This window comes from Melozone crissalis, unplaced genomic scaffold, assembly GCF_028551555.1.
Source record: "Melozone crissalis strain CALT ecotype California unplaced genomic scaffold, PUWL_Pcris_2 ptg000063l_1, whole genome shotgun sequence".
NCBI lineage: Eukaryota > Metazoa > Chordata > Aves > Passeriformes > Passerellidae > Melozone > Melozone crissalis.
The window spans coordinates 15,152,501-15,177,722 of NW_026535841.1; the positions used below are offsets into that span (position 1 = coordinate 15,152,501).

Consider the following 25,222-nt stretch of genomic DNA (forward strand, 5'->3'; position numbering starts at 1 on the left):
AGCAACAGTTGTCTTTCAGTGCGTCCCTTAAAGGCTCTCAGATGGCTGAGCTCTTCTGCTGGAAACCCAGCACACGTGAGCTTGGCAGATAATTACACTAAAAACACACATACACAACACATCTTTTGTCTGTATTTATGTTTTCCCATGACCACATGGCACATTATTTCTCTCCTGTAAAAGGAATTTTAATGGGGAGTTTATTGGTTGAGCTGCTTCGGTTTGATAATCTCTGATGGAATACTTCATTTGGGTGGGAAGTTTTATTGTGTGTGTGTGTAAAATAATAGAAAATCCCAAACATATGTGAAAGACTAGTTTTTATTAGATAAATGTGCTGTAGAAAAGTTTTGGAAAGATATCATTCCTTTTAGTATTTTTTTATAATCAATGAATTTCTTTCAGCTTGGAATTTAATTAATAGTAAATTGAGATTGAAGCAATAACGCAGTATCTCAAGCATCATAATTAAAACTTTTTGATTAATTTTTTTCCTTCAGTTTATGAAAATGTCAAGTCTATCCAAAATCGAGTGAGGAAATATGTTTGAAAATTCTTCTAGGATGAGAAAGCTTTTTCCTGCCTAGCTCTGTTCTACTTATTACATATTAATACTGCCTGGCTCCCTTTGCTGGGTGGGGCTCTTTTGTCATTCTTTTATGAGAACTTGCATGGAAAGTTAAAACACATGCTGATTAATTTGAGTGGCCAAACCACCCTGTCCTGCCTGCATTGACTCTGTCCAGGTCTAACACAGATCCTGGTGGAGTTACAGTTCAAATGTTCCTAACAATTGCATTGCAATGCGTCCACAAGAGATGCCAGCAGGCAGAGGCTGAGAGCAGAGCTTTGCCCTCACACTGGGTCTGTGCTGGGGTTTCCATGCTGGGGTGTCAGCCCAGCTCCCTCAGCAGGCACTGCAGCTCCATCCATTGCACAGAGCCAGTGATGGATCTGTCATTTCAATGGCTGTGAACGGCTCTGGTGGGTGGGTTCTCTGGTTTGCTGGGCCTCCCTGCACAGGGGTGCTTGCACAGGCATGGGAATGACTGGGAGCATCACTGGGAGAGAGTATCGCTGCCAGTATCACTGTAGGCATCACTGAGAGCATTGCTGCTGCATCCCTGGGAGCATCACTGCAGTATCACTGTCAGCATCCCTGTGAGCATATCAGGGCCCTGCCAGTTGCTGGGCTGAGCTGCCCAGGCTGCCCAAGCCCTGCAGCCACAGCAGGAACTGCTGCTGCTGGGGACCCGGGCTGGGACACAGGGCAGGGACACTGTGGGCAGGGCTGGTTGTGCTGAGTGTGACACCAGCTCACAGCTCTGTCCTGCTCTCTCTGAGTGTGCTCAGTGTGGCACCAGCTCACAGCTCTGTTCTGCTCTCTCTTTGCTCAGTGTGGCACCAGCTCACAGCTCTGTTCTGCTCTCTCTGTGTGTGACACCATCTCCCAGCTGTGTCCTGGTCTCTGTGCTCAGTGTGACACCAGCTCACAGCTCTGTTCTGCTCTCTCTGTATGCTCAGTGTGACACCAGCTCACAGCTCTGTTCTGCTCTCTCTTTGCTCAGTGTGGCACCATCTCACAGCTCTGTTCTGGACTCTCTCTCTGTGTGACCCCATCTCCCAGCTGTGTCCTGGTCTCTCTCTCTCTGTGTGACACCATCTCCCTGCTGTGTCCTGGTCTCTGTGCTCAGTGTGACCCCAGCTCACAGCTCTGTTCTGCTCTCTCTTTGCTCAGTGTGGCACCATCTCACAGCTCTGTTCTGGACTCTCTCTGTGTGTGACACCATCTCCCAGCTGTGTCCTGGTCTCTCTCTCTGTGTGTGACCCCATCTCCCAGCTGTGTCCTGCTCTCTCTGTGCTCAGTGTGACCCCAGCTCACAGCTCTGCTCTCTCTCCTGCTGCAGCTGACGAGAGAACACCAGGTGGCCCTCTCCTCCATCACTTACATCGGCTGTGCTCTGTCCATCCTCTGCCTGACGATCACCCTGGTCACGTTCGCCGTGCTGTCGTGAGTAATTTTAACTTCATCCCTGCTGGGCAGCCAGCACTCAGCAGGGCGAGCAGGACCCCTTCAGCTGCTCAGGATAAAACAAAGGCTATTAATTCTACAACCTTCCTTAATTAGATCCTGCACACGTATTTGTAACACTTGGTTGGTTATTTCTAAATTACTTTCGTTTCCTGAAATGGGGTGGTCTTTATATAGCCAGCTATTTCAGTCTCGTGAGAGATTTTGGTTTTTTTACCTGTCCATGCTTTGTTATAGTTCAGGAATCTTGTAAAGAGCCTTGTAGGAGGCCTTGGTCCGGACTGCAGTACAAGGTGAGCAGGGACTGCAGGACCACCCCCTCTGCCCCCCACATCTCTGGGGTGCTCAGGGTACACAGACAGCCCTTTCTGCTGTTCCACTGCCCTGTCTGTGAGGCAGGGTGTGCAGAAAGGAATGCCCAGTAAGGAAGTCGCAGTCAGCACTGGCTGCCTGACTTTATTTTCACACAGCTTGTACACAATTACCTCATGCAGCCCACGTTTATGTTCAATGTCTCGCTGTTCTCCATCACGCTGCTTTCTGTGGTGCTTTACTGGGGTGAAGGACACTGTAAGCAGTGTGAAATTCTCTCCATGGCTCGTGGTTAGGAACCTCTGCACCTCCTGCCCAGAGCAGGGCAGCCCTGTGAGAGCTCTCTGTGCTGGGAGGGTTTCTGCCCCAGGGCACCCAGGACCTTTATTCCTATTTATGTTCCCCTGGTGACAAATGACTTTGAGGCCCAGCTGGGCTTCATGCAAACGTTTCTGGAAAAAAGCTTTCATAAAGGTTTGTGTCTAAATAAGAAACAGAAAACCTGACTAAGGGTGAAGTAACTTGTCCAAGGCTGTGCAGCACTTTGGGAGTACAGCAAGGAGTGGAATTCTTGCCTCCTTTCACACACTAAGCCATATTGTTCCCACTTAAGAGTTTGATTCTTGTTTTCTGTGCCTGAGCGTGTATTTTGGACATGCTGTTAAGAGGCCAGTTTCTAGGGAAAAGGACTAGCTGAATCTCAGTAAACTGATTGCAATGCTTGTTTTTTTCCAGACCCCGTATTATTTCCAAGTTTTGAGATCTGTGTTGGTCATACTTGAATTAAGAGCATAATCTGTGGCAAAACCCTCTCTAAATGTCCAACATCTGCCTATCTGACATTGTGCTGTTGGCATGTTTGGGCTAAGGGGAATGATCTGCTCCACTTTAGTCTGAGGGCAAAATTGGATGTTGGAGTGTTTAGAAAGGAAAAGGGAGCAAAAGGAGGAGGTGTTGCTGCAGCAGGGCTGAAAACTCCTCAAGCAGCTGGAGGCAAACAAGACTTGGAAGAGAGCTTGGAGCCAGCTGACTGTCACAGGGGTTAAGCACCCCACCTACATACAGCATCCTTCAAACTGCCAATTGAAAATAATTTGATTATCTTTTCACTGGAGAGCAGGGTCTCGTTAAGCAGCTGAAGCGGAATTTTGCAATGTGGTGTTGGATGACTGTGACATAAGTGCGGAAGAATCTGGCAAGTTCTTTGCTCCTCCATGTCCTGGCAAGGGCAGCCCCTTCCCGGGGGACGGCGAGCTGGGTGACACTGCCCAGCCTGTGGCACATGGAGCCCCTCAGAACAGAACCACTGGCACCAGCAGAGCATCCCTGAGTTACCTTTGGGATCTCAGTACTTCTTGTGCTCTCCCTCTCCATTCCCGTTCCATGGAGCAGGGCAGCAGGAGGGGGCATTGGAATAGGAACCTGTTATCACCAGCACTGTTTGTTTTTCAAAGGGAACAGAATTTAAGGCAAGGCCTGAGATGTTCAGATCAATGTTTTTGTTTTCTGTTTCTTATTTTGGGATGAGAACAGAAACACGAGGTCAGCAGACTTCCAGGAGAGCCTGTTCTTGTCAGATTTCCAGCTGGTTTCTGAAAAGCCAAGGGAGATATGTTCAAATGGTGTTGAAACCGCAGTCAGGTTCCTGTCAAGGCAGGCACTGCCCATCTGTGTATGGAGCTATTGTTCTCAGAGGTTATATTTGTACAAATCAGAGTAGGAACCAATGTCATTTCCCAGAAAGGTGAATACCAACAAAATAAACCCAGGAGCTCTGGCACAGAGTGGGCACAGGTGCCACGTGCTTTCTGTGAGGTGTGAGCTCTTTGTCAGCCCTCCAGGACCAAGCCCTTGCTGATATTCTGCCGCTGGCCATCGCTTTGCCATGTGCAGGTGGATGTTCTGTGCCTGCAGGGGACAGAGGGATGCCTTGCCCAGGTGCTGCCCTGCCCAGGTGCTGCCCACGCAGGGGTGCCCTGCCCAGGTGCTGCCCATGGAGGGGTGCCCTGCTCAGGTGCTGCCCACGCAGGGGTGCCCTGCCCAGGTGCTGCCCACGGAGGGACGCCCTGCCCAGGTGCTGCCCACGGAGGGATGCCCTGCCCACACAGGGATGCCCTGCCCAGGTGCTGCCCACGCAGGGACGCCCTGCCCACGCAGGGACGCCCTGCCCAGGCTGCCCACGCAGGGGTGCCCTGCTCAGGTGCTGCCCACGCAGGGGTGCCCTGCCCAGGTGCTGCCCACGGAGGGACGCCCTGCCCAGGTGCTGCCCACACAGGGGTGCCCTGCCCGGGTGCTGCCCACGGAGGGACGCCCTGCCCAGGTGCTGCCCACGGAGGGACGCCCTGCCCAGGTGCTGCCCATGCAGGGACGCCCTGCCCAGATGCTGCCCACGCCGCTGGCGGGAGGGCTGCAGAGGCCCCGGGGTCAGACCAAGAGCCCGCTCAGTGCCCCGGGGCCGTGCTGAGTGTTTCTGTGCCCGCAGGTCCGTCAGCACCATCCGCAACCAGCGCTACCACATCCACGCCAACCTGTCGAGCGCCGTGCTGCTGGCCCAGGCCCTGCTGCTGGCCAGCTTCCAGTTCAGCCCCGCAACCGTGAGTCTCGGGGGTCCTGGGCAGCCCCGGGCAGGGTGGGACACGGGCACGGCCAGGGGAGATCTGGCTTTAACAACCCTAGCCAAAAACCATCCTGCTGCAGGGGAGCTCCTCGGGCAGGGCACCAGCTCCAAACCATTAAACTGGCACCCAAAACAGCCCAGTTAGAGCCAGACAAATAGGCCAAGTTAACTGCATCGCATACCACTACACCCAATTTCTTTCCCCTGTTAATTTTAAAAACGCAATTTAAAGTAACACGGGGTCTTTGATGGAAAGTTCCACCTGAAAAGCAGAAGCAAAACCTGATTTTACAATAAACTTCCACTGTGTTTGTGCTGGTAAAAACTCGGCTAGCCTTGTGACCAGCTGCTGCTCCACATTGTTTTTCAGAAGCAGCCAGTGGTTTCTATTATTGGGGGTGGTGGTGGTGGTATTTTTTCTCAGTAGAAGTAAATATGAGGTTTGCACATTGTTCGTTTTGCCAATACAACAGCTACCTAAATTTATATTCAGCTCAAATGGGATCCCTTGAATTTCTGCTACGTTTATAAGTAACTGTAATGCCTGGTTTGCACAGGCAGTCATTACCTGAGGACCTAAAAGCACTTTGGAAAACTAAGTTCATATTCTTTTGCTGTTTAACATGCGGGTGGGTCCTGAGTGAGCCATGCAATGTGCAAGGGAGAAAATGAGGGGGGGATGGTTCAGGAGGAAAGTGAAATTGAGACATTGGAAAGCAGCAAAAGATGAAACTGAAGACAGTAGAAACCAGGCATGAAAATAATCCTCTTCAAGTAGAGAGCTAAAACCCCGTTGAAAGGACATGGGCTCGAGGGCAATGGGAGGTTCACCCAGCATGACAGTGTCAGGTATTCTCACAGGGCTTTCTTTTTCACCCGTCCCAAATTGTCAGACAATTCGGCTGAGTCACTTCAGATGGTGTGTGAAAGCCTCTTTACAGCTCAGCAAGGCCAGCAGGGCCTCAGTCTGTTCCTGGGGTGGAGCTCCAGCTGTGCCCTGCTGTGGGGTGGGATGGAGCTCCAGCTGTGTGTCCTGCTGTGGGGTGGAGCTCCAGCTGTGCCCTGCTGTGGGATGGAGCTCCAGCTGTGTGTCCTGCTGTGGGGTAGGATGGAGCTCCAGCTGTGTGTCCTGCTGTGGGATGATGTGGAGCTCCAGCTGTGTGTCCTGCTGTGGGGTGGAGCTCCAGCTGTGTCCTGCTGTGGGCTGCAGGCCCCATATTCTCCAGGTACCAGCCCCAGAGCCACCCACGCTCATGACCTGCCCTGGTCGCACCCAGGCCCTGCTCATTCCAGCTTGTGCAGCTCTCACACAGGCTCAGGCTGCAGTTTGGTGGGTGCAGATTTCCCCTTAAACCTGTCCCAAACCTGCTTTGGTGAAATTGGGACGGCAGCATGAGGAAGTGAGAGCTGTTTTACACCCCAGGCTTTGGGAAATGAAGTGTTTCACAGAATCCAAGGATTTTTTAGCCCTGCCTCCTCTATAAGAGCTGTAATTGTTTGGGATAACTCTGTAAAGATCTGAAAGTTGACAGGCCTGATGTACATACTGTCTGCTGGGCTTTTATTTTTATGCTTTGTCCTCTTGGAGTCCGGGGGCCTGTGATTCATCCTTTATTGGTCTCCTGTCGTTACCCGCTCCTGACTAGCTCTGACAGCAGCCGAAATGCCTTTAATTGCAGCTGTAATTGGACTGCTGAGCGGGTTTACAGAGAGGGGGGCAGTGTTTGCCCTGTCAGTGTGTGCCTGTGCCAGGGCTGCAGTGTGGGGCTGGGCTGTTTGGGCGCCCTGCAGGACCCTCTGTGCCCCCCTGCCCGAGCTGGCATCCCCTCCTTGCCCTGGGCCTGCCCATCTTTCCCCTCTCTGGCTTGGGGATATTGCAGCTTTGATTGCAGATACGGCACACAGCATCCCCTGCTATTCTCAGATGCGTTATTCAATGATTTACAATTCATTCCGAAAGCAATTTTTCTTTTGTAGAATAACAGTGGATTTTTTTTTTCTTTTGTAGGATAATAATGATTTTTAACCATAAAGCTCTATCTTCACAAACAGGACTTTAAACTTTCAAGTACACCTAATTTATTCATTTATTTATAAAAAGCTGGTCATTGACACCTATCTTCAATAGTTAACTGATCATGACATATTCCAGGAAGGCAATTCGTCCCAAAATCGGGATGTCTTTTTGTGTCTTTATATTATTGAGACACAGGAAAATGAAAATTGAAGTATAAGGTGTCAGCCAGCCATGGGTTTTTTCCAGCACAACCAGGAAAATCTAATGTCTCTACTATCTGCAGTTCTGGATTGGGGTGTTTATCTCTTTCTCACTCAATACTCCTGCCTGGAATTGCTGGAAACATCCAAAAGGAGAGGTGAAACAAGCTGCTTTTGTTTGTGATATAGCTGTAAAATTACCTGTCTGTTTTAAGACTGTCCCCAGGAAAGAAATGACAAATATTGTCTGGCCTTTCTGAAAGCCTGCTTCACCTTCTCACCAGCAGTAGCAGGACAGACCTTGCTGCTGGCTGGGCTGCTTTTCCCATTTGCACAGACCTCCAGCTGTCACCTCTAGGAGCAGCAGGAGCAAGATCTGCCTTTTTACAGGCGTTCTGCTAAAAGTGGGTGTTTCACAGGTGCAGCAAGAGAGACATGCTTGGGTTCAGTGTGGGAAGGCTCAGCTTTTACTGAAGGCAATTTTGCCATATAACGGTAACTGCTAAGCAATAATTAGGGCAAAAACCTCACCAGAATGAGCAGCAACTTTGCTATGGGTTTTATGTAAAATCTGCAAGCAGGTATTACACAAAATTCTATACAGACCAATCTCCTGCTACTTCACTGTGTGCCATTTTTCTGCTGCTTTGTGAATCATATTGTTTGGCTACTCTAAAGTTGGAAAATATCCATTTGACAGAACTAGCCTGGACGTCAGCTTTATGTTGCATTTAGATTTTTGTGGACTAATCTTCTGGTAGAAATCAAAAGGCATTAAAGTGGATTTTATAGCCTTATGATAAAATTAACTGGAAAGGCTCTTACAGCTTTTGTCAATAAGCTAATCTGGTTTAATAATATGTCACTGAACTTTGTGAAATACTAGACCACATACAGACCTCACTTACACAAATTAACCTCAAATTTATTGCTTTTGAACACAAGTAGTCCCATTGGATTTGCATTAGAATGTCCTTGCTCTAGTCTGGGCAGGAAAGCCTCCATTTTCATTGCACTACCAAGTCCCAACATTTCAAATGCAATAGAAAAATGAAATTGTCTATTGCTTTCTAAGACAGTTTTACTCCAGTGATTTAGCATTTAGCCTGTAAATGTCTACAGAAGTTTAAAAAAAAGAAAACTGATGTGACTGTATCACAAAGAAGTAATGTATTCATTTTTACTCCTAATTTAGCTGCCTTGCAAGATATTGGCCATTCTCCTTCATTTTTTCTTCCTGAGTGCGTTTGCCTGGATGCTGGTGGAAGGATTTCATCTTTACAGCATGGTGATCAAAGTATTTGGGTCAGAAGAAAGCAAGCACTTATATTATTATGGAATTGGATGGGGTAAGCATTTAGTAGCTGCTTACTTTAAGTCTCCTCACTATAGGACGAGATTACATTCAGAAGCACATTTGAAATTGTCATCTTACGATCACAGTTTGCCTTACTGAGAGCAGGTCTGTTGGGTGAGAAAATGCAGAATTGTTCTGACTGCAACCAGACCTCAAAAGGTGCAGCCCTTGAGCCAGCCCAGTGCAGGGAAAGCCACAACCTCTGCAGACCAGACCAGACCAGACCCTGATTGTCGCATCAGTGCAGCTCCGAGGCAGGGAGGTCTCACCTCACTGCTGTGCTCTTTCTTTGGCTCCAGCTCACACCAGGGGCTCGTTCCATCTGCATCCTGCAAAGTCACGCGTGAAAAGCGGGCACAGGAGTGTCAGGAGATTGCATGCGCTGGTGCTTTGCTGCAGCAAAGCTTTCTTGTCCCTCCGATTGCCGGTGACAGAGTTTGTGGTGCTGGATGCTTTCCCACTTCAGCCACTTTCCTTTCCTGCAGAAACTGCCACCGAGTGAAGACTTGGTTCTGAGCTGTCAAATGACAGAAATTCCATAATTTCCTGTTATTTGTTGCCCAGATCTGATGTAACACAGCAGAGGAAAATCATAGAAAATGAACTTCCCAATATAAATTGGGAGAATATACTCATCCCCACCAAGCAAAGTAGATATTTTCATCATTGGAGGGAAACACACTTTCTGTTGTGTCTAGTGCTTTATCTTTCTCAATAAATTATCATCTTTCTCAATAAATGACATACTTAGCCTTTTAGAACTGATGTCCTAAAATTGTTTTGAATTATATGCCACAGAGTTTCTACAGCCTGTTTTTTTTGTATTCTTTGGGTTTTTTCCTTGTAAAGAAGTCACAGAAGCTTTCAAAATACAATGCTTCTTAATTACTAAGAATACCCCATATTTATAAATATATATTTTCATATAAATATTTAAATATCTATAAATGTGCTTCTAGCTGCAGTTATTAAAGAATGAAAATACTTCTTCCAAAAATGATACTTCTGACAGTACTGGAAAACTTTACATGATTTGTGAGGATGATAGTGGTAAAATTAAGCAGAAATTGCCTGTCAGAGAATTTTGCAAAACCCTCATGCAGAAAACCTAAAGAATTAAAAAGAAAATTGATACTTTAAGCTATCATGTCTAATACTCTGTCTGGGACCTGTTTATTAAATTCTGTAAGATGATCAAAGCTCAAACCTTCACATTTTATTAAATCATACAGGAATTAGCAGGCAATCATTTAATATTTGAAGGGATGGCTTTCACTGCATCCAGAACTGCTGGCAGTAAATCTCTGGCCTCCTCTCCAGCTCCTGGCCTGGAATGAAGTGGCCCAGCAGGACCTGGCAGTGGTTAAAGGAGGTTAAAATAAGGCTGAAACTGCTTCTCATGTAGCACTGCTTGGAGAGCAGGAGGCAGAACGTCCATAAACCAAACCCAGGCTTGAACAGGACTGTGGTTCCCAGGGAAATTAGTGCTGATCCCGTTTAACAGTTAAACTAGTTCTGTATTAAAAAGTCATTTTGTCTGACATCGGTTAATTAATGTTGGATTAAACAGCTGCAGGAGGATGTCAAGTTAGACTAAATTTGAAAATGGCTCTGAGCTGTTCATGCAAAATTTAGCAGACCCTGCAGGGCTCACTGGAAGATGTGCTTTCATTCCTAATAACGCCTCTGGATCTGCCTTTCCCTGCCCTGCTGCAGGCTGCCCACTGGTGATCTGTGTCATTTCTGCCTCCTCGTCCCTGGACAGCTACGGAGAAAGTGGCAAGTGAGTATGGAGACGCCTGCTGCAGGTGCCGTGGGGCTGGAGACCTGTGAATGTGTTAACTGGGCTGTGGTGCTGCACATCCCCCTGAGGAGCGGAGCAGAGAGGCTGTGAGAGGACGGCTTGTGTAGGGATGTTGTTAAACACAGAAGACTCGTGTCTGCTTCTCGCAGAGATGATGCACAGAAAGCTCCTGAGGCCTTTCCCTGCTTTTCGCTCCTCGGTGAGCTCCCTGCTCAGGGGGAAAGCTTGCACCAAGATGAGAGAAATCATCGACTAATGATATTCAATCTAACAAAGAAAACTGCAGTTACACACCTGAAATCTGGAATGGATAATATCCAAAACGTTGAAAATTAATTTCCTTTCTGATTTAGGAAAAGAAGAGCAAATTTATGTGAAAAAACACCATATGATTTAATCCTAAAATAATTCACAGGTGGTGAAGTGAAATCAGGGCTGTAAGAAGGGCCTGGTTATGTTTGCCAGCCCCTTCCCCACCAGCAGCCAGGGGAGGCAGGGGGGCTGCAATTTGTCTCTGGCTGCAATGAGATAAATTCACTGCAATGAGACATTTCAGAGCGCTGCAGCCCTGAAACAGCCTGTAGCTGAGGACACCAGAGCAGCAAATTGCAAATAAAGCATTTCCTCTATTCCCATCTTCGCACTGCTGGGAGGGTGGGCTGGGGCAGGGAGGGGTCACTGACTGTGTGACAAACCCAGGTGAGACCCACCTTGGGTCCCAGTGTCAGGGGAGAAGGAGCCCTGTCCTGGCGGGCTATCATTCTCTTCCTTCCAAAATTCATCATCTTCTTGCACTCTCCTTTGGCTGTTTTATAAGTTGGGGGTTTTTTTAATTGATAACATTACTGATTAAATGACTATGTGTTTCCTCTGGAACAACTCTGCTCTCCCTGCAGCTGCTGGCTCTCCCTGGAGGACGGAGCAATCTGGGCTTTTGTGGCACCAGCCATGTTTGTCATTCTGGTAGGTACAGGACAGCGGGCTGGGCAGGGCTGGCAGGTGGGTTTGTTGGGCTCAGGTAAGGCTGTCAGGTGAGTTTGCTGGGTTCAGATAAAGTTGTCCAGGTGAGTTTGCAGGGCTCAGGCAGGGCAGGTTGGCTGGACAGGGCTGCCCAGGTGAGTTTGCTGGGCTCGGGTAGGGCTGTCCAGGTGTGTTTGCAGGGCTGCTCAGGTGAGTTTGCTGGGTCCAGCCCTGATGAGCTGCCCCTTCCCAGGGGCGCAGGGTCACAGCTGCAGGGCTGGCACACAAACACTGCACAGCAGGCGGAGAATGGTGCTCACACCCCCACAGCAGGTGGTGAATGGTGCTCACCTGTTGAATTGCAGGGAGTTGTAGCTGTGCTCACTCCAGGGGTCAGCACCTCAGTTTGCATTCCAAGGTGTGTAGATATAGATGATTGGAGAGCAATTAAAATAATCTAATATTCAAATGTCCCCTGCTCACGTTAGCATTGCTTTCTGGCCATTGCTGAGCACCAAAGGAGGAAGTGAGATGCTGTCAGTGGCACCAAACCTCCCCAGGCTGCTGCCCAAGCACAGTGGTCACCAAAACACCCCAGGTAGTGAAATTCTCACCTGAGCCAGCACAGCCTCCTGCAGTCTGCATGTGCAGCTGCCTGGCAGAGAAAGTGAGAGTTTAACTGGCTGGCTCTGACTTATGATATATAACATTTGTGCAGCTCAAATTATGTTCTTGTAGGGATGCAAATACTTTCAGAAAGAGAAAGAGTGAGCTCACAAGGTTGATCCACGTAGAGCAATTTGTTAAATAGTCTAAACCCAGCTCTGCCCAAAATAGCAGCAAGAGAGCTGACAAATTACCTCTCTGGGCATTGGAAATTCCAGCTGAAAAATGTGTTGGTGCCTATAGGGAAATAACAGGGCTAAACACTATCTGGTGTGTGTGCATGCGTGCCCGTGTTCTCTAAATAAATTAGCCACCAGCTGCATAAACTAGCATTTAAGTCTGAAAATACTTCTCAAAACGCAGTTTTTGACTAGTTCAACCAGCAGTGTCTCTGCCAAGAAAGAGGATTTTGCTGTGAGGAAAACAGGGGGCTGCTCCTTTCAACTCCCACTCCCCAGAGACCAGGCCGACACAGCCCATGCACATTTATCCTGCCCAGCCTCACAGGCACCCCAGACACCACGGAGCCTAAAGCAGAGGGATGTGGAGGCACTGTGGCTGGGGAGGAACACTCACACTCTTTTCTAGGCGGTAATTCACAGAACCTCCCAGCCCTACACAGATTCCCACACCAAATATGCTCCTTCCTTGGGGCTTGAGTCAAGGGATGTGATGAAGGAAATAGTTCCCTCTATAGGTATGTCTTTTGGCTTCTGCCTACATCTTAAAGCTTTGAGATCACTGTCCCCCACACCCCAAACACAGCACACAAGCCTCTACATCACCCTCCTAAAGCAGCTTCACAAAAAGCCCTTGCAGTTAATCTGCAAACCAAACTGAGCTCAGCCCAAGTGTCTGGGACGTGTCTTCAGTCGAGGGGGAAAACCCAACCTGACAAAGCACCTGAATTTTTGGCAGAAGACATTAAAACTTCTGGCAGAAGGTTTGTTTGTTATCAGCCCTGTGCTGCCTGGGTGTTTCCATGGATGGGGCAGAGTTCAGGGAGTTCTGTGTGCCTGGAGCAGAGGCTGTGCTGCAGGCAGGGTGAGCAGCACACCCTGGGCTGCAGGGGCAGAGCCTCTCTGTTTCTGGATGGGGCAGAATTCAGGGAGTTCTGTGCCTGGAGCAGAGGCTGTGCTGCAGGCAGGGTGAGCAGCACACCCTGGGCTGCAGAGGCAGAGCCTCTCTGTTTCTGTCCCTGTAATTTGGATTTTCCTGGTGCTGCAGTCCCAGTGAGCATTGGCAAGGCTCTGAGCACAGCACAGAAATGGCTTTCTCAAATGTGCTCCTTACCACCTCAAAGGATTTACAGAGGTTATTTACAAAATATGATCTGGTAGCAATAGGGAAGATGGGCCCAAGACCATGGAATTTCACCTCTTATCTCTTAAAGCTGATTGAGCAACAGGCACACTTGAGGAGCTGGCAGTTCCACAGGATGGCCCTTGGATAAACTCAAGAGCCATGGCAAAAATGAACTATTACAGATATGCTCTGATTCTACAGCACGTGATGATCTGCCCTTAGAAACCTAAAATAAAAAAGGGGTCAGAAGATTTGGAAAAAAACCCCAAGAAAAAAAAAAATCATTATAATCAAATTTAAATACCTTTAATTCACCCTCTTTTCCTCAGAGTTAGAATATTTATGTCAAAGTAGAGGATGATTATCGAGTCTTAACTGAGGAACAGCACTTTCTTTGAACTCTTCTCTTTCTTTTTGTTCTGTAGTTCAGGATAGTTTTGTTCTACCCTTGTTCTTGACGCTTTGTAGCTGATGGGCAGCTTTGGACAGGAAGGGGGAAATATGTCTTTCACCTTCACATTGTCTACCTTTTTCTTCTTTAAATCCAGGGTCTTTGCCCAGCAAGACAATCTTTGCCACATTTCCTTTAAGAGATAAAGATTTCCTTCTTCCTTCACCTGTGACTCCAGCACAAACTTTCCTTTGTTGAACATTTTCAGTGTTAGTCTTTTCAAGATTTCCTGCTTTTCTCTTGGGAATTCTTTTCATTTTATTGATGTTTCTGCTGGACCTGACATCAAAAAGAGCGGAGCCTTTGAAGAGCACAGTTCAGATTTATCATATTTTTCTCACTGCTCCTTTAAAATGGTCTTGTACCCAAGATTATCTGATCTGCAGTCAGGGTATTGATCTACAGTCAGGGTATGTATTGATTTACAATCAAGGTATTGATTTACAGTCAGGGTATTTACTGATTTACAGTCAGGGTATTTACTGATTTACAATCAGGACATTGATTTACAGTCAGGCTACTGATTTACACTCAGGGTACTGATTGACAGAGTATTGATTTACAGGCAGGGTATTGATTTACAGTCAGGTTATTGATTTACACTCAGGGTACTGATTTACACTCAGGGTACTGATTTACACTCAGGGTATTGATTGACAGAGTATTGATTTAAGTCAGGATATCGATTGACACTCAGGATATTGATATGCAGTCAGGATATTGATTTACCGTCAGGGTATCGATTTACACTCAGGGTATTGATTTGTGTGTGGGGATCCCGAGCGCCTTGGCCGTGGGCAATGCACCCATGCGGGTTATCCTGAGCAGGCAGGGGAGCTGCTGAAGGAGGGAGGGAAGCTGTGGGGTGCGGATCAGTGACACAGCCCAGCCCTGGCGGCCTCTCTTGGCACATAAAGCCAGCACAGAAGGCTCTGGTTGCTGCTGGGCTGGTGCCACGCCCCAGGGCAGCCTGCCCCTCACTCCTGACCAAGGCTCCTTCCTCCTCCTCCTCCTCCTCAGGTCAACATCGGCATTCTCGTCGCTGTCACAAGGGTCATCTCCAGGATCAGCGCAGACAGCTACAAGGTCCATGGGGATGCTAACGCCTTCAAGTAAGTTCTTCTCATTGAAATGACAGCACCACTCTCCCAGGAGCACTGCTACACCATGGGCTGCTCCCAGAGCACTGCACCACCCCTCTTCAGAGAGCAGACACTGTAAAGGTGTGCTCCCCTTGAATGCAGCCATTAGCCTGTGTTTGTTAAAGCTGCACGGGGTGAAACCTGTGGCTCAGAGGAGCTGAAGTGTTTCCCTGCCTATTGCAGGAAACAGCATGTGCTGATTCATTGTTTTCCCTTTTGTAAATGGAGACTTTCCTCTTCCTGCTACGGTGAAAAGCTGAATTTCACAGAGCGTCATCAATCTGTCCAGGGTTATTGCAACTCTTCTGCTCCTTCTGAGGACAGACCTTGCTTCTAGCCCCAGTTCAGTATAATATTTAGGCATATGCTTATCCTTAAGACTCTCTTGACATTGCAAAGCACACAGACTTACACTGGATTTGAATGTGTGCCTGAATTCAAGCAGATCTTTATTTCATAGTGCCTGGAGCCCCTTGGGGTGGCGGCCTCTGGGAGTGAGCCATCTTTGAAATAGCACTAGCAAGTCTGGAGGGGAAATGGGGAAATGTAAGGCGCTCACGGAGATACGTCTGAATTACAAGGACAAATTCTGATCTCTGAAATATACAGAGAGATTACATGTGTGAGGCTAAGAAGATAATTTAATATATCAGGGCTAAGTTAAGATGTTGAATATTCTGTTTTGTATCTCCTAAAGAAGCTTTAGTCCAAATAGAGAAATGACACTGTATATAAACAAAAGAATATGGAACTTAGGTAGCAGAAAAATGTGATGATGGTTTGTGTTTAATGTTTCTGAGGCACAGTTTATTGTATGATAAGGATTTGGTGCCACTGTTCTGAAATGGTATCATAAAAAATAATTTTTATGCTTGGATTACTTATGTACTTTTGAAATTGTCATTAAGTTTTAAATATTGGTGACAGTTACCTAATTGAAGTTAGTTTACTTATTGCACACTTATCCAACAGGAAAAGAAAAACAGTAAATAAGTCTACACGAAAATCAATATGATAATTACACTGTAGTGAAATGAGAAGCCTGGGAATTAAAATGACTGTTTCAGGTTTGGCTGAGCTCCTGTGACCTTCAGAAATACAAAGGAAATATCGAAACTTAGGAAGCAAATAACTCTACGTTGTCAATGCCCATTTCTATGCACTGTTAGAAATATGAAGACAAAGACACATGTCATAAGTACCAGAGGAGCTACAGAGGTTGCTCCATGTACTTGGATATTTCACTGTATTGCAAGGAGTGGATTCAATACACACTGTACCCTGCACACTAACACACTTTATTTTATTTAATCTGTGTGTGTGCACATAAGTAAATTGATTTATGAATGATTGGTTGAGGAACAAGATGTAATGCCTTTAATGAGGAGCGCATGTTCTTATCCCAGATATTATCAGCTGTAGATTTGGAATGGGGTAACTCTGTACTGAAAATGAGACTCCTCCAGGTACCCTGGCTGAGAGATGCTCCTTGTGCCAAGGCTTTTCCACATTACAGTTTCAGGATTTGACCTAACAAAAGTTACAGGGAGAAAAGAGGAGAAAAAATGTTATCAGAGGGTTGATACATCTGAAAACTCGAACCATTAAGTTATTAAGTGGAAATATGCTCTTACAGAACAGCTTTCCTCCCAGAAATAAATTAAGTCAACAAAATATAATAGACGGTAAATAGAACTTAAAGAATAGTTCTTCTGTTCATATCATTAAAGAAATGGGTCCTCAAAAGAAGTTTGAAAAGAGAAGTGCATAAATACATGTTCAAATCAGATCCTGGGAAGTGTTTATAGCCTGATTTAACATAGCAGTGGGGCATGATGAAGTAGAGTTTTATGTACAGAGGATGTCATGGGGAGAATAACCGATCTATTGAAAAAAAGATAATGATAAAGCCTTTATAGCACAGAGTTGATATGCTAGTATGAAATCCTTGTGTGCAGTTTCCAAGAAATAAGAGAACAGAGCAGAGCAGGGCTCTGATCTGACGGGTGCAGGGGCAGTGTTCTCACGGTGTGCAATCCCTGTGGCTCCAGCATTGCAGCCCCTGGGAGCTGATTAGAGGCTGTTAGCCCGGGAGGGAGGATGTGCACAGCACAACAGACCGGTGACAAACACGGGGGCCAGAAAAGCAGAAAGGTTGGTAGCTCCAGTGAGAAGGACTGGATTGGCTTTGGATCAACAGGCTGAGCAGGCTGAGGGAGGGGTCCCCAGAGGCTGCAGAATGCTTTTTGCACCCCGAATAAAGGGGCTGCCAGGCACCCCTGGGTGCTGCACCCCGTGGGCATCGCTGAGGGCAGGGCTGGGCTGTGGCAGCAGCAGGTTATCAAGCCTGCTCACTAAGGCACAGCTGGAGAAGGTGGCACGGTGGGGTTTGGTGAGGCAGGAACGCTTTGGCACCGTCCGCAGCAGCCAGGGGGGACGTGAGGAGAAGCGGCTCCCTCAGGGCTGGGCTTGTGCTTTCAGACTGCCAGAGGCAGAAAATGGGAGCTGCAGGGCCAGGAGCTGTGGGGGAGAACCTGCTCAGCCCAGTGAACCTGGGGCAGAAAGGAAGAGGGACTTCAGTGCTGTCCTTTCCAACTGGGGTGGGACGTACATGGTCAGACAGGAGCTGCTGGGGCAGCAGGGACAGCAGGTCAGACAGCAGGACAGACACCTCCCCAGCAGGGACAGCAGGACAGACAGCAGGACAGACAGCAGGACAGACACCTCCCCAGCAGGGACAGCAGGTCAGACAGCAGGGACATCAAGGACAGCAGGTCAGCAGGTCAGACACCTTCCCAGCAGGGACAGCAGGACAGACAGCAGGACAGACAGCAGGACAGACAGCAGGACAGACACCTCCCCAGCAGGGACAGCAGGTCAGACAGCAGGGACATCAAGGACAGCAGGTCAGCAGGTCAGACACCTTCCCAGCAGGGACAGCAGGGACAGCAGGACAGACAGCAGGACAGACACCTTCCCAGCAGGGACAGCAGGTCAGACAGCAGGACAGACACCTTCCCAGCAGGGACAGCAGGACAGACAGCAGGACAGACAGCAGGACAGACAGCAGGGACATCAAGGACAGCAGGTCAGCAGGTCAGACACCTTCCCAGCAGGGACAGCAGGACAGACAGCAGGACAGACAGCAGGACAGACACCTCCCCAGCAGGGACAGCAGGACAGACAGCAGGACAGACAGCAGGACAGACAGCAGGGACATCAAGGACAGCAGGTCAGCAGGACAGACACCTTCCCAGCAGGGACAGCAGGTCAGACAGCAGGACAGACAGCAGGACAGACACCTCCCCAGCAGGGACAGCAGGACAGACAGCAGGACAGACAGCAGGACAGACACCTCCCCAGCAGGGACAGCAGGACAGACACCTTCCCAGCAGGGACAGCAGGACAGACAGCAGGACAGACAGCAGGACAGACAGCAGGACAGACACCTTCCCAGCAGGGACAGCAGGACAGACAGCAGGACAGACAGCAGGACAGACACCTTCCTAGCAGGGACAGCAGGACAGACAGCAGGACAGACAGCAGGACAGACACCTCCCCAGCAGGGACAGCAGGACAGACAGCAGGACAGACAGCAGGACAGACACCTTCCCAGCAGGGACAGCAGGACAGACAGCAGGACAGACACCTCCCCAGCAGGGACAGCAGGACAGACAGCAGGACAGACAGCAGGACAGACACCTCCCCAGCAGGGTCACCCCTGCAGTGACCCTGAGCTGGGGGCCTGGCAGCACTGACCAAAGGGGCAGGAGCCCCAGGAGGTGCCAGTGCCACCTCTCTCCCTGGTGGCTCAGGTCTGTGAGCACCTGGCTGAGTGGCCTCGCACCTGTGGATGTTCCCAAAGCAGAAATCCCAGCCTGCAGGTGTCACAGAGCAGGCTCCTCCTCAGGCTGGCCTCTGGCAAACTGCAGTCACACTGACGAGGATAAACCCCACTGGTGCTGGCAGAGGAGCTGCCCTGCTCTGTGTCCCGGGCTCTGGGCTCAGTCGGGCTGACACCAGCCCTGGGCCCTGCTCCTTGTGCTGATGTCCTCTGTTCAAGGCTCCTCTCGCCTGCCCCAGGAGCTCTGGTTTCCCCCCAGGGGCAGAGGGAAGCCCAGGCTGGGCTCAGACACCGTCTCTGCACGTCTCAATCCAGGTGTGGTGGCTCAGCCACACCTGAGCGGAGATCACCTCGGGAAATCCTGACAACAGAGACATTCTGGGTCGTGATGGGATCGGTTAGCAAGGGTGTTTATTGCTGGAGAACTGCTGCTGCTGCTGGAGCATGTTTACTTTCTGAAAAATTAAGTTACTTGGCAATGCGAGAGGATATTACCAACAAGGCTTGTTTCTCTTGGCAACAAGCAGCAATAAACTGATGTAATTATTTAGAGTAATTGTTCCCGATTTTCCATATGGCAGCAGGTCCTCTCAAATGCTGACTCAAACGTGACTGCAGAGTGTGCACCAGGGTAGCCAGTGCTCTGCTTGGGAGGCAGCAGCTGGCAAACCTCAGGTTTAAAAAGCCAAAACATAAAAGAAAGTTGTGAGCAAAATTCCTTTTAGTGTCCTAAAGTGAATTTTTTATTCATCTTCCCCATTTCCCCCAGAACAAAGTGCAGCTCCTGGCTTGTTGGTCTCTTCAGGCTGTCACAGAGGAGACATCAGAGACCATCCTGCTGAGCACCCTGTTCTGCTCTCACCGCCACTGCTGTGCTCCTGTGCTTGTTTGAAGTAAACAAAAACAGTGCCCCTAAAAGGAATTTAACATGCTGCATAAAAGACTGAGCTTTAATGATACATAAACTGCAAAATACCCAGTAATTTAAGGCAAAATGAATACAATTAAACACTTTATGATCAGAGACACTAATTAAAGCATGATAGACTCCTGTAACGGTCTGAATAGTAAGTATTTGGTCACTAGTAATTTTCTTATGTGTGAAAATAGCTACTTTTTTAGTGTCTGAAACTTTATTGTGCAAGACCAGTTTACTGGAAAGAGCTGAGCAAAGAATTATTATCATCTCCTTTTATTACCTCAATCTACTTAAGATCATGTTTTTGTGTTGTTTTTGAAGCATATTGAACACGTATAGAATATGAAATTTTCCTTTAGTTGTCATTGATTATACTTGAACCTTTTATTAGAGGATTAGCTATTGATTCTCAGCAAAATAATTTTGAGCAATAATTCAGTTGTGGCTTAATTAGAATGTTTTGCATCCAGGGAACAGATTTTCTGCCAAAAATCTAATTTGTTTTAGTTTATAGAATGCTGAATCTAATACCTTGAAATACTTAAATGCATACATACAGCATTTGTTTGAATTATCCATTCCTTTTTTAGGGACATAACTAATCATATGTTTGAGTTTAAGCAGTAACCTCTCTAAGCTTAATGCAATTAAAGCAGATTAGTTTAATGGAATTGCTCATGTGCTTGAAAAGGCACATGATTACATTTCTGAGTTATGAACCATTGCAACTCTTTTTTTGACTTATTTCTGCTGCATCTAAAGACTTTACTCAGCTCACTCATTGACGTATAAGGGCCTAAATAAGATTTTTTTTGCTTACTGCCCAGCCCTTTCAAAGTCTCATTGCTTTTTGCATGGCAAGTGAGTTTTGTGTGACAGTGAGAGGGATCCCCAGTGTGACAGTGTTGGACAAGGGCGCGTTTCCCTCCCCGTGGGACAGCTCTTGCCCGATCCCATTTAGCGCAGGTAATAACTGGACTGAGTTCCCCTGGCTGCAAGGGTTGGGGCACAACACAAAGAACTGGCAGGGATCTGTGTGGCACTGACAGATATTAACTGAGCAGAGCAGGGAATGCCCAGCTTGTCTCCACTGCAGGAGTGGTTTGGGTTTGGAGCACACACAGCACATCCAGCCATCCCCTGTGATTCCCCAGCCAGCTCGCTTCTGCATGCTGCTGTCCAGAAGAGACACTTCCATTAACTTCTCTTGAATAAGCTGCCACGTCCAGCTCTTATTAAATGCATTCTCACTGCTTACTCTGAAATGGTCCAATGAGTTGGAAAAATCTCTGTCTTTTTTATAAACTGTACGCTTTACTCAGTGAACCAAAAGTGATAGCTATCGTAATCATCCATGGAGAAAGCAATTACAGCAAAATCAGAAATATTTCTTTGCTATTCAAGCTATTCTTTCTCTCAATTCATTATTTTCTTCATCCCTCAAACTCAGTGAAATAGTAAAACAGTTAACCATTGGAAAAATATGCTTTCTCTTTAGTTAAATTAGTGACTGAAAATTGGAAAAAATGGCAGCAGCTGTAGGGAATGGGAGCAAAACAAGGCTGCAGGAAAATCTCAGCACAGGGAGTAAGTCATGTCAGCTTGCTGTGCTAGTTCCATCTGCATTTTTAATAGATCACAAACCCCTGCCCAGGAAACTGGAACAGAGCTGCAGCTTTGGTGCAGACCTGGTCCTTCCTTGGTTTGAGAGCTGCGCAGAAGCGTTTCCCCAGGCCAGGAGGGCTGTCCCGAGCACTCAGGTGCTGCACACACACCTGGGCTCCGTTCCCCAGGCCAGGAGGGCTGTCCCGAGCACTCAGGTGCTGCACACACACCTGGGCTCCGTTCCCCAGGCCAGGAGGGCTGTCCCGAGCACTCAGGTGCTGCACACACACCTGGGCTCTCTCAGTAATAGCTGGCCATTCCACAGCGCTTCGCAAAGCCATCGATCGCACCCCTGCAGCACGGGCTGTGTGCAGGTTGTTCATGCATTTATTTAATCACTGATCCATTCCCTGCCACGGCTCTGCCTCGGTGCTTTCCTTTGTTTATGAACCCAGGGCTCTCCTCGGTGTTTTCCTTTGTTTATAAACACTCCCCAGCCCCTCCACCTCCCGCCTGGGGTACAAATCCGGGAGTCAGCGCTGATAACTTCGCTGCTTTGTCATCAGCTGTTGTTCTGAGAGCTCCTGTGTGTTTGCTGCACTTTGTTCTTGTGATTCCATCCCTGTTTGGTGTCCAAGGACTCCTCGTTGCAAGGATCACTCCCAGCTGTGGATTTCCACAGAATGTTCTTGTCAATCACAGCATTGCTGGGAGCCCTCACAAGAGCTCTCCTGCCACAGCAATCCCACAATCTCCTCCATAACTAAATTCCACCTCCTTGGGATGCCATTGGAGAATGTTTCTGCTTTTTTATTTTCCATCTCTTTCCACAAGGAAGGTGAGGAGCAAGTTGCAATCTGTAAACTCTCCTGAAAGTCTTCAGGGATTCAAAATCCACAGCACTAGGAAATCCTTTCAGTGCCTGTCTGGGTGGCAGATGTTTGCAGGCAGCCCTCAGAGACAGGGAGCACCTGCTTTTGTGTGCTCTAATGAAAAGGAAAAAGCTTTTTCCATGTGCTGAAGGAGAGCCATCCATTAGACAGAGCAGTGTGACAGGCCAAATCTGCTTTCAGCAGCTCCTTCCCAATTTCTCACTGTGTGAGAGGAATCGTGCTCATTGAACATGGCTTCAAACAGCATGAGGGATGCACCTCCTAGGCACTGTTGGAAGGAGAAAAGTTGACTGGCAACAAAGGAAAGAATTAAAATGAAAGTATTAAGCAGTAACAACTAGTGAGCTGAAGTGCTACTGCCAATGATAATGGCTTCAACCTAATTAAATTTTTGGCTCATTGAATATGGCAAATACAAATGCAGTTGGGGTGTCTCCTTATTAGACTCAGGGTTTTAGACTAAAAATAACATGGGTTTGAGTGTTGCCAATGAGGGTATTAATGAGGGAGTGCTAATCTTTCAGAGACCGCAATGACAGTAATGGGAGTGCTTTCTCCACTGCAGATGCTGAGAGTCACAGGCTGCAGAAAGGCTCCAGGCCACGCTGCCTTTGTTCAGCAGCATTTCAGGCACTTTTTGGGAGGAGTATTAAAAGATTAAAAGGATGTAAAGCATAGCTGCAGAGGGGAGGCTGCCCTGCAAAAAGGAGACAAGCAGGGACAAATAGAAACAGGCTTAATCTGATGAAATAAATCAAATATCTTTAAGCTTCCTGTAGTGGGGAGTAGCAAAGCAGTGGGTCTGGGTCCCTGGAGAGCTGCAGCCTTTGAGCAGCTCTCACAGTGCTGGGACCCTGCCTGCCCGGGCTGATTCTGCTGCCAGGAGCAGCAGCAGCCCTGTCTGAGCTGGGTGACGCTGGGAGCCTTCCACAGCTGGATTTTCCCTTGGCTGTGTCCTTTGTGGGAAGGGCTTTGTGTCTGTCACTGCTCCTCAGGCAGGATTTGTTGCGCTGGCTCCAAGGGAACACAGCTCTGATGCTTGTGCCTGTTTCTCTCTGTGGTAGGAAGGGCAGCAGGACAAAACAGATGGGTACAAAATATGCAGGGAAAACTTCATCTTTAACAGGTGCTGGGTTTTCTGAGTATACAGATAAACCAATTTTTATTAGAGGTGCTTGGTCATGTTTGCTTTCACAGGTGAATATCAGGAGAGAATGAGGTTTATTAAAACCTGCTCATTAAATCCCTGTGATGAAACCTTGCTGTGAGCAGAACAGAATCAGTGCTGGAGGTGAAGGGGCCCTACCAAGCCCCCCTCCAGCTGTTAGCATCTGTCCAGAGCCTTGTGCTGTTCCTGCTGACCTGTGGCTGGATCAGTTCCTGACCCCAGCCCACAGTCCCTGTGTTGGCTGCAGCTGTGCCCTGTCCTCTGCAGAGCTGGGGGCTCACAGCTCATCTCCCCGGGGCAAGCAGGGCTCGCACAGCATTCAGTGGGAACAGAGCTCTCTGCTGGCCCTTGGCTGAGGCTGGAGCAGCATTCAGTGGGAACAGAGCTCTCTGCTGGCCCTTGGCTGAGGCTGGAGCGCTCCTGTGAGCCCTTCATGGCACACCAGGTGCAGAGCAGTCAGGGCAAGGGTGCTGATGACAGAATGGAACTGAGACATCTGAGAGCAGCGCACGGGGCTGTCACTGCACTGTCCCCTCCTGCTGCCAAAGCTCTCTGAAGGACAGCTTGTCTCTTTCACTTCTAGAATTATGGCAACTTTCAGGTTTTAAAAATCTATAGCTTTGAAGTTGGCATTAATTTGTTATTAAAACGTCCTAACTGGATTTAGTTTTCCATCTTTTAATATCAGACTTGAAGCCATGAAAGTGCTGGTGGGAGGACGGGGCTGTGAGTCACAGCTTGGTGCCCGGTTCCAGAGCAACAATTAACTGCTGCTCGTTCATCACAAATGGGACAATTCCCTGTGAACAGCAATAACCTCAAGAGTTTGCCTGAGCGGCTTCATTTGCACCCTTGGCTCCAATTTATAACCCTGGAACTCTGTGTCAGCTCTATGCAGATTAATAAGAACAAATATTACAGTTGTGGCGTTGCAGAATACAAATGTTATTTAAGCATGTGCCTCGTGCAGAGCTCTGGGCAGCCTGTAAATCACTGCCCAGTCTGACACAGCCCCTAGCTAAGTGCGGCTTATGTATTTTCCCAATAAAGCAATCTGAGAATAAAATAGAATAAATGGGAAATACAGGTAATTGCAATAAAGAAGGGATGCTCCCTTAGCATCAGAAATTGTGTTAAACCCTGAGGTGCTCTCTTGGAGCACACAATAAGAGACATAGAAATGCACTGGGCCCCAGCAGCCCGTGCAGCCCTGGTTCCCTTCCCTGGGTGTGCCTCTGAGGCAGCAGAGCAGGCAGGGACGCAGGGTTTCTGTGCCACCGCTGCAGGTACAGCTCCACGAAGCACAGAACGTGACATCTCAGTCTGTGTGCTGACCTTGATCCCTGCTGGTGCTGCAGGTACAGCTCCATGAAGCACAGAACATGATTTCTCAGTCCTGGCTGGTGCTGCAGGTACAGCTCCATGAAGCACAGAACATGATTTCCAGTCTGTGTGCTGACCTTGGTCCCTGCTGGTGCTGCCATTGCCATGGAAACGGGAGGAGATTGCTCTGTTGATACCGTTGTGTAATTGGGGGTCACTGGGGCTGCTGGGGCCGAGAGATCATTTCCAGAATTCAGCTCCTCGGGGGCAGGATGCTGCTCCACACACATTTTCCTCATCATTTGACATGGTTGTTGCTTTGTCATCCTCAATTAAAATGTGGGTCCCGCTGACTTTGGGTAAAAAGGCAGAAATTTTTGCCAAACCGCAGATTCCTAGAGAATCTGCTTTGACGTGGTTGTTACTTTGTCATCCTCAATTAAAATGTGGGTCCCACTGACTTTGGGTTAAAAGGCAGAAAATTTTGCCAAACCGCAGATTCCTAGAGAAAGCTGCTTTTTCCTGGGTGTTTCTGGGCTACAGAACGTCCCAGCTGCGCAGTTTGTTGCCACTTGTCAGCCGAGGAGTGGCAAATGGCTGTGTAATT

At 48.1% G+C, this 25,222-nt stretch overlaps 1 protein-coding gene across 2 annotated transcripts in view; it reads left to right on the forward strand.

Moving 5' to 3' along the window:
• ADGRD1 (adhesion G protein-coupled receptor D1) overlaps positions 1 to 25,222 on the forward strand; it is a 110,065-nt gene that overhangs the window by 70,144 nt on the left and 14,699 nt on the right. For both annotated transcript variants that reach the window (XM_054288934.1, XM_054288935.1), the window contains 6 exons: positions 1,908 to 2,011; positions 4,827 to 4,938; positions 8,374 to 8,527; positions 10,252 to 10,318; positions 11,236 to 11,302; positions 14,742 to 14,833. In XM_054288934.1, coding sequence (XP_054144909.1) covers positions 1,908 to 2,011; positions 4,827 to 4,938; positions 8,374 to 8,527; positions 10,252 to 10,318; positions 11,236 to 11,302; positions 14,742 to 14,833 — 596 coding nt within the window. The remainder of the gene's footprint in view (positions 1 to 1,907; positions 2,012 to 4,826; positions 4,939 to 8,373; positions 8,528 to 10,251; positions 10,319 to 11,235; positions 11,303 to 14,741; positions 14,834 to 25,222) is intronic.